The 15,492-nt window shown below is 41.6% G+C and overlaps 1 protein-coding gene across 9 annotated transcripts in view; it reads left to right on the top strand.

Moving 5' to 3' along the window:
• Positions 1-253: 253 nt before the first annotated feature.
• The window catches only part of FHAD1 (forkhead associated phosphopeptide binding domain 1), a 60,743-nt gene continuing 45,504 nt past the window's right edge, over positions 254-15,492 (top strand). For 8 of the 9 annotated variants that reach the window (XM_077837113.1, XM_077837116.1, XM_077837115.1 and 5 more), the window contains exons 1-7: positions 254-367; positions 2,279-2,361; positions 3,486-3,597; positions 5,334-5,540; positions 12,590-12,863; positions 14,617-14,690; positions 15,168-15,395. In XM_077837113.1, coding sequence (XP_077693239.1) covers positions 3,502-3,597; positions 5,334-5,540; positions 12,590-12,863; positions 14,617-14,690; positions 15,168-15,395 — 879 coding nt within the window. In that variant the 5' untranslated portion in view covers positions 254-367; positions 2,279-2,361; positions 3,486-3,501. Of the gene's footprint in view, positions 368-2,278; positions 2,362-3,485; positions 3,598-5,333; positions 5,541-12,589; positions 12,864-14,616; positions 14,691-15,167; positions 15,396-15,492 lie in introns of those variants that run through there. The other variant, XM_077837117.1, reaches the window with a different exon arrangement.

Genomic DNA, 15,492 nt, shown 5'->3' with positions numbered 1-15,492 from the left:
CAAGGCCCTAGCCCCAGCCTGGCTGCCACCCGCGGTGTGTGGGTCCCAGCCCGGGCCGCGGCGGCCCCCCCCGAGCACAGCGCCAGGGTTGGGGCCTGCCGCCGCCCACTCGGGGGTGCAGCCCTAGGCCGTGGCGGGCCGGCCGCGTGCCTGCCCGCAGCCCGGCTCTGGCTCCAGCCCTGGCCCCGGCCCCGGCCCCGGCCCCGAGCGCTGGGGCGGCCTCCCCGCTCCGCCTCCACCTCGGTTGCCTCGGAGACCCGGGTAACGCAAGAGGCCTAGCACCGCCTCAGGCCGGACCAGGCGCGGCCTGGCTCGACGAGGGGACGCCCCCGGGGCCCTAGTGCCGGCAGCGGCCTCGGCAGCGTTGGTGAGTGGGGGCGAGCTGGGGCTGGGGGCGCTCCAGTGCACGGCCAAGCCCTAGGGGCTATTGCAGGGACTCCCGAGGGGGCCCAAGATGGAGCAGGCCCCCTCTGGCCTGAGGGGCAAGACTCCCCTCGCCCCCTCTGGGATGACTGGTCCCCTTGGGGCCCTGCCACCCCCACCCGGCGAGGCTCCCGCTGCCCCGAGGGACCCCACTGACCCCAGGCACGCCCTTGTGCCAGGCCGCCACTGACCTCGAGGAGACAGGGGGCAAGGCTCCCACTGGCATGGCCAGTCTCCTTCGGCACGACCCCCGCCGATGTGAGGGGCCTCCTCGTGTAGTAATCCCACTAACTCCACTGCCTGCATCGTGCCAGGCTCCCATGGAGCTCCACAGGGGTGCCCGCCCCTTCCCACCCACCCCCGGGCGAGGTGCCCACTTACCCAAGAAACCCATGTCGGTGGCATCCCTCTTGCCCCCAAGGGCCTTGTGGAGAGGAACGGTGCCCTGTGCTAAGCCATCGCCTCGCGATTAAGGGCTCTGTGGAGGATAAAGTGTTGTTTCTGAGACTCCCTGGTGCAGTACGGTACAGGCTGTTCTGTGGGTGGGCTAGAAATCTGCCAGGGACACAGGCTGCAACTCTACACAAAGGGTTACAAACAATAGGTGCGGTAGTGTGTGTGAGGTCCAGCATATCGCCACACAAACAGCTTCAAAGCTAAGGCCAGGCCTATGCACAAGATTATGTACAGGGATAACTATATCCGGTAGGGGGGTGTGATATAGTTATACTTGTCAAACACCTAGTGTGGACACAGTTATACCCATTCAATGATGCCTTATTCTGTTATAGATTATTATTCCACTTCCTGATAGGAATAAGCTGTCCTGGTATAAGCACATTTATACCAGTATAGCTGAATCCCCACTGGGGGAGTTGTACCATTTTAATTATAGGTTTCAGAGTAACAGCCGTGTCAGTCTGTATTCGCAAAAAGAAAAGGAGTACTTGTGGCACCTTTGAGACTAACCAATTTATTTGAGCATAAGCTTTCATGAGCATCCGATGAAGTGAGCTGTAGCTCACGAAAGCTTATGCTCAAATAAATTGGTTAGTCTCTAAGGTAACACAAGTACTCCTTTTCATTTTAATTATAGTTAGAGCAGGACAACTGAGTTAAGGTTGACAGACACCAATGCACCGTAAAAAGCAAAGAAATAAGCAGTCTAGTGATTCATCACCATGCTCTGCTTGCTAGTTTCCCTTCTCACCCTTGGTTATTGCCCTTCTACTACCCAAAGCACAGAATTCCCCCACACATTATCCTGAGCCAATGGCTCTCAACCTTTCCAGACTACTATGCCCCTTTCAGAAGTCTGATTTGTCTTGTGTACCCCAAAGTTTCCCCTCACTTGAAAACGACTTGCTGACAAAATCAACATAAAAATACAAAAGTGTCACGGCACACTATTACTGAAAAGTTGCTTTTACTTTCTCATTTTTTCATATACTTATAAAATAAATCAATTGGAATATAAATATTGTTCTTACATTTCAGTGTATAGTATATAGAGCAGTATAAACAAGTCATTGTCTGTTTGAAATTTTTATTTATATTAAGTTTGGTAGTGCTTTTTATGTAGCCTGCTGTAAAACTAGGCAAATAGCTAGATGGGTTGATGTACCCCATGGAAGACCTCTATGTACCCCCAGGGATACGTGTACCCCTGGTTGAGAACCATTGTCCAGAGGAACCAATGGCCCCTTGAACTCTGACCACTTTTCTGTAAAAACTTGAGATATAGCCCTCCCTTGCAGGTACACATATCCTAGAATATCCTCTCTCCACATGATTTTTGCATGATTATGTATCCCTTGGACGCCACATAAGCTGCCGCCCTTCTGCTTTTCCACAGCCTCGTGAGAGGAAGTGGGGCAGCATTGACTCCCAAACCACTCTCTCTGCTTTCCAGCAATGGATCCAATGATGATATATTAGGTTAGTGCATTTACATTTGGAGACCTTAACAGCTCTTCATGCCCTCCTTCAAATTATACATATTAAACTCTGCTGCACTCTCAATATTTGCTGTGTAATTTTCAGTATCGTAGTACAAGCTTTTCCAATGATGTGTAGCTTTAGTTTGTTTGCTAATTGGTGTTATTCTCATTCCTGTCTATGGATATAAAAGGTATGTTTGTATATAGTGGAATACAAATGAATAGTTTCTCCAGTGCTTCTTGAACGGAGGATTTGTCATAGGCTACGTGGGCAAATGGTTGTTGGAGAACCTTGTTTAAAATTGGTAGCACATCACTGATGAACTGTGAAATGCATTTCAAAATGATGTGCAGAACTTATACCAGCAGAAGTATGAGTTCTGTGCATAGGGCACTTGCAGGACTGAACACAAAGTTTTTAAGCAGAATTGATATTTTACAGATGAAATTCACTGTGGGAGGTAGTGATCTTTTTGGTGTGATGTCAGCTGCATAGGATACCAATTTTGCAGAGGGTACACAAATTTCTCACCCTGCTGTGAATGTTAGACCTCCTAAAGTGACACTGTCAGCTAGTCTAGGTTGCAAGTGGGGAAACAAATTTACAAAGAAATATTGGTAATGATGTTTTTAAAAGGTCAATAAAAGCATTTCCTTGTTTGGATCTAAATATTTTCACCCTGCATGAAACCCAAACGTTGCAGCATCTGTTAGTGACCGAGAAAGTGAACTTGACCAGTCTCTAGATGCCTCTCAGTCTCAAAGTGAAGTTCTGAAAGTATCCAAATAGCATGAATGGTATAAAAAGTAAATCAGATATTTAAAATTCTTTCTGTCTTAGAATGGGATTTGAATTTTAATGATAAATGGATGCCTAACTCTCTCAGGCTGTCTTGAAAATTTGTTTTAAATTTTTTTTTTTTTTAGTTATACAGGGTAGAGAATTTGTCTTTAATTTTAATTTCAATCTGACAGCATCCCTGTAAATAAATTACGATATTTCTTCTATGTTATTTGATACTGTTCATTTAAGCTATTTAAAATGTTTTGACTGTAGTAATTGCAAAAGTGCATTGGATAACACTTAGAAATTGAGTTTTTTTAAAAAATAAAACCTTACAGATAAAAAGAAGAGACAATGAAAGCCTTTTTAAAAAGTTCAGATGGTGTTTTTATGCTGAGAGCAAAAGTAACTACTATAGGAAGACATGAAGATTCAGATCTCGTTCTGAAGGTATAAGCATAAAATTTATTTTCATTATTATTCTTTACAACAGTTACTCTTACTTAACTTCATTACCCCATTTATAATAATTCCAGTCTTTCTTAGTCAGCAGTGATTTATTTGATTTCATTTAGAGCAACAGGGATGAAATGGCAATTAGAGAACCTGTTTAAATATTTAAGTTAGACAACCAAAAGAGAGAGGAATTATTTGATATGGGTTAGGGTCATATAACATGAAGCAACAGCCTGAAAATAGCCTCCTAAAAATAGGAAAACTTAACATAGACATTAGGAACCACCAGTTCAATTAGACAACTCACTAATTTGCCAAGGAGGTTGCCTAAGAACCATCATTACAGGTGTTCATACATGAACTAGCTCTAACACTTAGAAAAGGATAGGGTATTATAGAAAATTATACCTCAGTAGTGCTGGGGACTAGATCCAAAGCCCATTGAAGTCAATGGGAATCTGTCCTGTGACTTTGGTGGGCTTTGAATCAAGCCCTATGTGAATAAGGGTTGGATCAGAATGTCATTTTACAGCTGTTTCATCTGTGATTAAGTTTAAGATCACAATTAAAAATCGTTCCTTTTCTGAGATTAGTTTACTAAAAACCACAGATGTCTCTACACAGGAGGGTTTTTAAACCATGAGCATACATTAGTGTAGCACTCTACAGTAAGTGTCAAGGATGCTTTACACTACAGAGAGGAAAAAAGACAGGTTCTTGCTCCAAGTAGCTTACAATCTAGGGTCCTGATACTGCAAATATTTGCGTATGTGAGTAGTAGTCCCACTGAGTTCAATGGAAGTACTAAATGTGCAAAAAAGTTACTCGTGTTTTAAGTGTCTGTAGTATTGGGGCCTAGGTTGGATATGAAATAATATGCTATAGAGAAAGATCACAAGAAGCAAGGGAGAGGGAAAAGTTCTTAAAATCATACCTTCATTATTATCATATGCATCTTTCGGTAACATCAACAACAAAAATGATTAGGGGTCTGGAACACATGAGTTATGAGGAGAGGCTGAGGGAACTGGGATTGTTTAGTCTGCAGAAGAGAAGAATGAGGGGGATTTGATAACTGCTTTCAACTACCTGAGAGGTAGTTCCAGAGAGGATGGTTCTAGACTATTCTCAGTGGTGGAAGAGGACAGGACAAGGAGTAATGGTCTCAAGTTGCAGTGGGGGAGGTTTAGGTTGGATATTAGGAAAAACCTTTTCACTAGGAGGGTGGTGAAACACTGGAATGTGTTGCCTAGGGAGGTGGTGGAATCTCCTTCCTTAGAAGTTTTTAAGGTCAGGCTTGACAGAGCCCTGGCTGGGATGATTTAATTGGGTATGGGTCCTGCTTTTGAGCAGGGGGTTGGACTAGATGACCTCCTGAGGTCCCTTCCAACCCTGATATTCTATGATTCTATGATCAGTTATCCATTTTTATTGCTGGGATCTTGTATGTTTTGGTACCTATTCAGATGACTGTCTGACTTATAAAATGCAAAAATGTGAAGCTTTTAAAAAAAAATCTAGCCATTGAACAAAATAAAAAAAAAATACTGTATCTTGCATAATAGATGAGTAATCAGCAGCCATTTTGACTACCTCTGAGCCAAAACATATTATGGTATGAAATTAGCCAGATGAGACAAAGCAAAATAAATCCCAGCAAAATCCCCATTGCGATCCATAACTCTGGGAAATTCTTTGCACTGATTTCTGAAACTGTTATCTAATTTCAGTCTATAGGTATTGAAGATCACCATGCAGTCATTGAATTCAGTGATTCAGAAAGCAGCTTTGTTCTTCAAGATTTCAACTCTCTTCATGGCACTTTCGTTAATGATTGCCATATACAGAATGCAGCAGTGAAAGTGGGTGCAGGGGATATTCTGCGCTTTGGTTCAGGAGGAACATCCTATGAGCTAGTGATAGAAAACACTTCTCAGGTAATGTCCCATGAGTGGATAACATCTTCCTATTTTGTAAGATAGCTGCATATGAGTGTCTGCTCCAGGGGTGACATTCTGGCCCCTTTGAGGAGTTTTCACCCAAGACCTTTTAGAAATTCCTTTTTTAATTAATTTGTTCACCCTCTTATGCCAATGTAAGAATAATGCAGAGTGGAACCTGACAGATGTATAAAATCTAGAACTGAGCAATGGACAATACTCCTTATTTATAAAAGTAAATATATTGATACAAAGAATGGAGTGAAATGTTTAGTAAAAAATGGGCTGAAATTGCGGAAGTCTGACTGGATTTGTTAATCATGTGACTATACCAAATGACCATTTCCTTGGTCCTGTTCAGTACCTCATTTCTCAGGTAAATCTCGCTTTGACATCAAGCTACAGTGTGAAATAAGCCTCCAATAGCTATGTATTTGGTTACATTTAAAACCCAAACATATTACTATATTAATATACCAGAAAAACAAAAGCTAAAAAATTCTGCTTATTTTATTAGTTGTTTCCCTCTCTCATGTTTCTACCTCTTGTAATGTCTGCATTTCTGGTCCTTTTTTCCATCCCTCACCTTGTAGTTCTCACTCATTTTCAGTATTATTATGTACTAGAGGGTCACACACCAGGGACTCCTTGCATACCTCCATTTCTCACTCCACAACTCGCTGTTTGGTGCCTTCCCATCCTCCTCTGTTTCAGGGACTCTGTGTCACTTCTGCCAGCACCAGGGGATCTGTGTGCCTCCCATTTCTCCTGTTCTGTCATTCCAGGTTCTCCCATTCTCCCCCACACAAACCAGTGGCTCTGGGTTTATCTCCATTTTCACTTCCCCATATGCCTTTCATCCCCATCCCTCCCTGCCTTTTCCCCTATGGCAGGAGGTCTGTATGCTTCTCCTTCTTCCACATTGGCTCCATCAGTCTCCCACCACCACCAACAGAGGCCCTCTGCACTATGACAATTGGGGTTCCCCCATCTTTCCTGCTGCCAGGGGAATGAAAGGCCCCAGGGAGGGTGTCTGGTCCTGCCTCCGGTGCTAGGTGCGAAGCCATGGGGGGTGTTGGAGTGTGAGCTCACCCCAAACTCACCCCCAGCAGCTTCTGTGCTGTAGTGCTGGCCTAGCTCCCTGATCCAGCCCATTGGCTCTCCTCACAGTGTTCAGGCAATGCCCCATGTCTGCGATGCCCTGTCCCCTTTCTGACCCTGTTTATTTTTTCTGGTGGCTGAGGAACTCCATGAGATGGGAGCCCTGTGCAAGTGCACCCAGTGCATATTGGTTAATCCAGGCCTGACACTAAGGGTTCTGTGTGCCCCTCCATTATGATCCCATTGTGCTAGGTGCTGTACAAACAGCACAAAACAATGGTCCATGCCCAAGGAGCTTCTTTTCTCTTCCTTCTGTTTTTCCCCCTCATCCTTCTCTTTGCATGTTCCATGTTCCCCTTCTCTGATACTCACTTCCTTAACTAGTACAGTGGGTGTACTTTAAAAGGTTTTATTGCATTGAGAGATATTGCCGGTTCCAGCTGTAAACCCTGTTTTAGGTATAGGTAGGGCCCTACCAAATTCACGGCCATGAAAAATGTGTCACTGACCGTGAAATCTGGTCTCCCCCTGTGGAATTTCGTCTTTCGTGTACTGTTACCCTATATGATACAGATTTCATGGGGAGACCAGCGTTTCTCAAATTGGGGGTCCTGACCTAAAAGGGAATTGCAGGGGAGTCACAAGGTTATTTTAGGGGGGGTTGCGGTATTGCCACTGTTACTTCTGCCCTGCCTTCAGATTGGGGTGGCTGGAGAGCAGTAGCTGTTGGCCAGGCGCCCAGCTCTGAAGGAAGGCAGTGCGCTGCCGGCAGCCGCAGAAGTAAGGGTGGCAATACAATATGATACCACCCTTTACTTCTGTGCTGCTGCCTTCAGAGCTGGGTGGCCAGAGAGCGGCGGCTGTTCACTGAGGGCCCAGCTCTGCAGTCAGCGGTGCAGAAGTAAGGGTGGCAACACCATACCAGGCCATCCTTACTTTGCACAGGTGCTGGGCGTGGTTCTGTCTTCAGAGCTGGGCTTCCAGCCAGCAGCCACTGCTCTCCAGCTGCCCAGCTCTGAAGGCAGCACCATCACCAGCAGCAGTGCAGAAGTAAGGGTAGCAGTACTGCAACCCCCCTCCAATAACCTTGTGACACCTACACACACACACACACAGGCTCCTTTTTGGGTCAAGATCCCTACCGTTACAACACCATGACATTTCAGATTTAAGTAGCTGAAATCATGAAATTTACGATTTTTTTAATCCTATGATCATGAAATTGATCAAAATGGACCATGAATTTTGTAGGGCCCTAGCTATAGGGCATGCATCTCAAACAGAGAGACTCTTTCAGAAATAAAGTATGATAATTGTACTTTAATCACAGCCTAGACATCTTACTCAGGTTTTAACATTTTATTTTTCAAAAAGTCAGCATAGCTAGATATGGTAGTGAGGCAAATTGTTTTCCCTTTGAGACGCCTTCTCTCTCAAAAGAGGGGGAAAGAAATGTTCTTGGATTCATTGTGAGAGGGAATTGGAAAATAAGAGGTCTTTAGCTCCACCTGCTGCACAATCTCAGGCCCTTCATTGAGAGGTTGTATAACCTCCTGGCTTTTTCTTCGCCCCCAAATGCACTAGGGACAAGAAAAGTTAAGCCTCTAGAAAACTCAGAAATATCTCCAGTTTTTTCTGATTCTTCTTCAGAAGTACAGAGTATCCAAACTGGAAAATTCCCTTATCATGATGTGTTTTCAAAAGTTAAATGGTAAAAATAACAGATTATAAAAACGGTTACCTTTTGAAAATTGCGCTTAAAAATTTGCGCTTTCAAACTCAAAAGTATACCTGGATTATATGTGATTACTTTATTAGCAATAGTATCATTCATGTCCTTAACATGAGACAGGCATCCAGCAAAGACACCATGTCACACCACAACTCTTGAACACAGTGTAAAATAAAAGCATTCACATGTATAGGAAATGACATTAAAAAAGGAACTGTAGTACTCCTGTCACCGGACAGTCAGCTAGTATCACCAAGATTTCAGGCAATTTATATGGGAAGGAATTGATAAGAACCTGTAATACTTTTATTGCTCTGGGTCTTGAAGATCTCAAGAAATTGGAGATCTAGAAATCTTCCTTGAATAGGATAAAAAACAATCTGATAGATTCAGGCTTGTCTTTGGAGACATGTCTCCAGAATTTGGGAAGAAGTGCTCAAATGCAGCAAGAAGCAAAGGATGTCGCAATAGTCTGTATTCCCATATTGCAAACATAGAAATGCTGCACTTCAAATAAATAGTCAAGGCCTAACTTTCCAAAATGGGTGATTTAATGGGGTGACATATTCTATCACTCAGACTAACATTGGGCACACAAAATGCACATTTATATTAACACTTTGCACGGTTATAACTCATTCCATCACAGTATCTTAAAGTGCTTTACCAACATATAATAATTAAACCTCATATGCCCCCTGTAAATTAAGGAAGCATTACTTCTATTGTATGGGTAGGGAAACTGAAGCAGGGAGCTGTTCAATGACTTATTCAAGGTCGCAGAGTGAATCAGTGGAGGAGCCAGGAGCAGAACCCAGAAATTCTGGTTCTCAAACCTGAGGTTTAAGCACTAGGCTACATTTCCTATACATAAATTAGATTTCAGAGTGGTAGCCATGTTAGTCTGTATCAGCAGAAAGAACGAGGAGTACTTGTGGCACCTTAGAGACTAACATATAAATTATAAATTAGATTGTAAATTCTTCTGGGCAGGGACTGGGATTATCTCTGCTGTGTGTAGAGTGCCAAGCAAAATTAAGCCCTGATCTTGGGCCTCTAAGCACCACCTCAGTACACATAATAGTCCCAGAGTGCCAATTTGAGTATCCGGGTGCAGATTTTGGATGTCCTAGCCCAGTTTAGTAGTTTGGACTCTTCTCCCCAAAGATACACAGAGAGCTGATAAATGAAGAGAAAAATCCTGATTCTAGGTGGTGAAACCAACTTGATGAACTAATGCAGTTAGAATTCCAATGCTGTGGCAGAAAAACTGTTTAAATAAAGTTTGTCCACAGCAGAACATCAGGCATTTTCATTTAAAAAAATATGTACAATACATACTGACACAGAAACAGCACAACAGTGCCTTTTTAAAGCTTCAGGCTTTATGATTCCTTTTTGATATAATAGTTTTGATGTTTGACATTGTTCACTGTAGAGGATAAATCATGGTTAAGTTTCAGTGCACCAAGTACTTACTATATATATAAAAAGACGATTGTCCCTTTTTTTAGTATTAAAAGTGAAACAATTTTTTAACTATAATTGTATAAGATGTTAAATTATTCAATCCTGAACAAAACAAATGTGTAGCCCTGAAATTACAAATACATTTTAAAGGCAAATAAAAGCCTTTATTTTTTTTAACCTGTCAAGATCTGAGCATCACAAACACCTATACAAAGTGAGGCGCTGCATTCATAATGCTGCTTTAGGTGTGTATGATGTTATCAATTCTTGCAGGGGAAACATTGGACCTTGAAATTGGGTCTGGGCAGGTAAGTAAAAGAGGACATTATTTTCACATTGTTTGCTTCAGATTTTATTTATAATTTTTTAATTCATGCATGCATTTTGTTTGAGACTTAGGATCTTTTTTGTATGTATTTTAAAAGTATTTCAGTTCATCTTAAGTCAGTGTTTCCCAAGCTTGGGACACCGCTTGTTCAGGGAAAGCCCCTGGCGGGCTGGGCCGGTTTGTTTACCTGCTGTGTCCGCAGGTTAGGCCAATCGCGGCTTCCACTGGCCGCGGTTTGCTGTGCCCGGCCAATGGGGGCTGCAGGAAGCGGCGCAGGCCGAGGGACATACTGGCTCACGAAAGCTTATACGCAAATAAATTTGTTAGTCTCTAAGGTGCCACAAGTACTTCTTATATTTCCACAATGTCACAGAGCAAAAGATAAACTCTGAGGAGTCAATTGCTAATGCCTCAGTGGTAAACAGATTTAAAAGAATAAAACAGACAAAATATTGTTGATCTCCCAAAGTGATTATATTTTTCCAGCTGCAGTTAGGCCACAATCAAGAGATTCTTTGAGTCCAGCCTCTTCCTTTGCTTGGAAAATCAGTCATGTAGTGCAGACCTGTGTCCAAAAAGGATGGGTTAAATAATGATAGTTGGAGGAACACTGAAGTCCAGGGAGCAATATTAGCCTTTGCCTGAAAACTTGGGTGGCTGTCTAGAGAGATACCTGACTCACCCTTTCTGTGGAAGGATACTAGTCTGATGACCAAAGCACTTGATTTCATGGGCCATACAGCTGATAAACTCAGGCTCTCCCCTTTCCAAATTCTGGGACTTGTCCTGTAGCAAGAGAAGTGTTGTACAGCATGCTTACTGTTTGCCAGTGGAGTCATCCCTTTGTGGAAGGTCCAGCTTCTTCTAGAGATGGGTCAAGTTAGCAGTGTTTAGTTGTGGCTCAGGATTAGGGTTGGGTTCAGGTTTAATGCTGAACCAGGGATAGGGTTTGGATAGGATGGATCATAGCTCACAAGACTTTGGCAGTTTTCATCAGAATTCAGTCACAACCAAACTGGAAACTAGACCTCTCTTGATTTTGGATCTGACCCAAGACTGAAACCACAGGCCAGGTTTGTATTCCAGGGCAGGAATATAAACCCACAGCATGAAATTAAAAGGAATTGGAATTCAGAGCTTCAGTTTTGGCTCATCTCTACAACAATTGAAAGGTGCTCTAATTAACAGATAAGCATGCAGTGCCCTACATAATTTCTCTGACATGTAGGGCTATCAGGCTGGATAAATCTGATCTCAATCCAGGTGTCCTCATGGGGATTTCAGAATACCAAATGACAGATTAAGATAGGGGTTCTCAAACTGGGGGTCATGAACCCTCGGGGGTCATGAGGTTATTACATGGGGGTCGTGGGCTGTCAGCCTCCACCTCCAAATCCCGCTTTGCCTCCAGCATTTATAACAATGTTTAATATAAAAAAATTGTTTTTAATTTATAAAAGGGGGTCGCACTCAGAGGCTTGCTGTGTGAAAGGGGTCACCAAGAGAAAAGTCTGAGAACTGCTGAAGAAAATAGCCTTCAGTTTAGTCTCCTGTCCACAACACAGTGTTGTTGCTCACAAACTATTTGCTTAACCACTTTATTTGGCATAGTTTCCTTCATACAATTACCCCAGGGTACAAACGTTTATTCAGTTTCTCTGAACATGGGTTTGCATCCATTGTCTCAAAGTGAAACTTTGCCAAAATGCCAGGATTTTGGGTTGAAATCATGCAGACCAGACGTTTCCATATTAAACCATAACCCAACCACAAGATTTATGAATACCTAGCCAGATTTGCCTCCAAAGATCCACAAACTTGATATGATTGGTACAAACCAGTATTGTGTGTGTAAAGGAAATTTGTGCTTTGTAGTCTACTAGAATTCTTAAATCCTGTCAATAATATAATGGATAAAAGAGAACCAGTTTGACTTTTACAAAGCCTTGACAAAATTCTGCACAAGAGTTGATTAAGAAACTCAGGCCTTGGCCAGTAGTCACTTAAGGACATGCCTAACTTTAAGCACATGAATAGTTTGAAAGACTTCATTTAATTGTTGTCATAGCAAAGTATGCCAACAGAGCATCGGGATGAGTTTTACTAGTATTGATGTTGTTCAGATATTCATGTATGATCTGGAAAAAAGGTGAATCAAGAGGTGGCAGATTTTGTAGATGACAGTAGTTTAGAGAAGACTCTGAAGAACTACAAAAAGACCAAACAAAGCTAAGTGATTAGGTGGCATGATGAAAGATGAAATTCAAAGTTGAAAATGGCAAGGTGATGCAGGTTGATTTGAATTTTTCTTCTCTTCATACATATTGCAGTATGTATTAATATATAACATACACACACTGTATTAAGTAATTTTTTCCCACCCTCTGTACAAGATTGCATTTTTTCCCCCTGCAGATGTCTTGCCCACCAATGAAACATCGCACAGCATGGCCAGGGCAGCTTCAGTTAATTTCAGAGATAAAACTTTACACCCCTTCAACAGCTCCTCCTCAGCTTCCTTTCCTCCAGTCTCAGCACCCATCCAGTGTTCACAACAGTTGGATACATGGAACAAATGGAACTACACCCCATCCACCAAACAGAAAAAGACCTGTGAGTGCTTGGGGGAGAAGTATGACTTCTTCTTTCTCTCCAGATACTTTCAATAGGCCTACTGCAGTCAGACAAGGTATTTTTTGGTGCTTTCATTATTAACCCTTTATATAGCATTGCACAGTAGTAAAGTTGATCATGACTTCCATGCAAAATGATGTTTTTTCACATGTATCTACTTGTCGGTCTACAGAAGGATTGACAGGACCGATTCTCCTCTCACACTAGTTTCACAGGTCCACTGACCTTGTTGGAGATACTTCTGACTTACATTGGCAAGTGACAGGAGAATTAGGCATGCAGACCCAATCCAGTGTCGATGGAGTTGTTGCATGTCTTCAGTGGGCATTGGATCAGGTTCATAGTATAGAATTGCTGTTTAGTTTTCAAGTACATAAAAGGTTGTTGCAAGGAGGAGGGAGAAGAATTGTTGTTCTTAACCTCTGAGGATAGGACAAGAAGCAGCAGGCTTAAACTGCAGCAAAGGAGATTTAGGTTGGACATTAAGAAAAACATCCTAACTGTCAGGGTGGGTAAGCAGTGGAATAAATTGCCTAGGGCGGTTGTGGAATCTCCATCATTGGAGATTTTTAAGAGCAGGTTAGACAAACACCTGTCAAGGATGGTCTAGACAATACTTAGTTCCGCCATGAGTGCAGGGGACTGGACTAGACGACCTCTCGAGGTCCCTTCCAGTCCTGTGGTTCTATGAAAGTGTAACTTGCTCTGTTACTACTTACTGTGTTTTCCATTGGTGATACATTCAACTGTTACATCTGGTGGTTGGAGTAACTTTGTTTTCTCTTTTGATCTGTGGTTATCAGCCGTTCTCATTGGGAGTGAGTTAAAAATAGAGCCATATCTTGCATATATTTTCTAAGTGTAAAGAACAGGACAATGTCATGGCTAAGGAAAGGTTCTAGAGGGTTTAAACCCAAATACAACTGGAAAAGCTGAACCAAGTTTTTAACCATGGTTGGCATATTGTATAAGAATTTGCATGCCCACAAATTTTAGGGCCATATGTTAGCTAAGACTTGGTAATGTCCCTAACTCTACTGTAGTCCCTAACACTATAGCATGACATTAATTAAATATTTATTTTTCTTATTCTTGTTTTTTATACATATAGTAATACAAAAGATTAAACAGCATATCATCAAATTGAATTGAAATTGAAATTGTTTCAGACAAAAAAGCATTGCTGCACAATCATGCCAGCACAACAGAAAAGCAGTGATGGAGAAAAACACTTAAGCATGTGTTTAACTGAATTTTTAAGGTCATTGAAGTTAATGGGACTTACACTTAGCTCTGAGCATGTGCTTATGCTTAAGTGCTTTCCTGAATAGTGGTGGACTGAAGCTTAAATGCTTTTCTTAATCAGGGCCAAAACGATCCATATTCTGTATTTCATAATGTTATAGGTTATATAGTCACAGTTATTCATGTGCCATATGTCATAACATTATAGCTAGTATATGCATAGTTATTCAATGTTGCATATTCAGAAAAACGTTCAGACATTATATCTACTCCTCTTCCACCCGAGGATTTTTTTTATCTTGAAACTATATTATACTTCACTGTTTATATAGGTTGTTTATGCCAGTGAATGTCATTTATTATAACATTTTATTATTATTCTGCAATTGGTTGGATAAAAAGCATAGGTACTAAAATGATGGTGGCTTTGGAAATGCTTGTAGACAAACTAGGGAGGTAAAGATGCATTAATCCTAATCAGAACAGGCTCTTGTGTTAAATTTCTGTGCAAGTCATTAGAAGCCCCTTTTATTTTTTATATTCAATCTTGACAAATGTACCAGGAAATGGACAATCTGGAGCAAGTGGAGTTCCATTATCAGGAAGTCATCATATGGATTTACTTCTTCAGGAAAAGGTGATGTATGAATGTGACATGGAGGTAGATCACAAAAATATTGTTTATAACAACAGGAATATATTGAAGCAAATATTGTGATTGGTGGGCAAACAAAGCAGAAATGCTATACAAATAGGGTCTTTAAATGACTAATAGTAAAATTCCCTTCACGCACATCAGTGTAGAGTAACTGATTTTGAACGGGACTACACACATGAGTGAGAATTACTATGTGGACAAAGGAATGAGATGTCTTGGAGCTAGTGAATTTCAGGGTGAGGAACTGTAAGGTAGCAAATGTGAGTATCTGAAGTTTTGTTTTAAAGTTGTTGGACTACCACTATATTTTAATAATACTAGAATGAGCAAGTGTAGCGTTTTGGAGACAGAAAATTTGTCATAAAATAAAATAAAATAATTTGAAAACCTTTTTTGGAATAGGCACAATGTTGTATCCACATTTGTGTATAATATTCAAATTTATTCTGCATGTAGGATGAAATAATTCTGAAAATGAAAGATGAAATCAGTCGTCTCTTGAGTTTTGAAAGTGAGTCAAAACATAAAGATACAGTGATAGCCAATCTTCAGGATGAAATTGCAGTGATGACAAAGAAGATGGCTCAGGCTGCTAGGAATGATGTCGAGTCTACTCAAAAACTACTGACCTTTGAGCGAGATATTGAAGCAAAGACAGGAGAGATTAAAGCCTTGAAAGAGCAGGTATCTTTCGAACTCGTAATGGGACACTGTCAACTTTAATTAGACTCCTTTGTGAATTTTTTTTTTTTTTTTTTTTTACTAACAATTGTTGCTAGAA

Source organism: Eretmochelys imbricata, chromosome 18, assembly GCF_965152235.1.
Source record: "Eretmochelys imbricata isolate rEreImb1 chromosome 18, rEreImb1.hap1, whole genome shotgun sequence".
Lineage (NCBI taxonomy): Eukaryota > Metazoa > Chordata > Testudines > Cheloniidae > Eretmochelys > Eretmochelys imbricata.
Note: the sequence above shows the minus strand (reverse complement) of the source record. Positions and strands in the feature narration are given on the sequence as shown.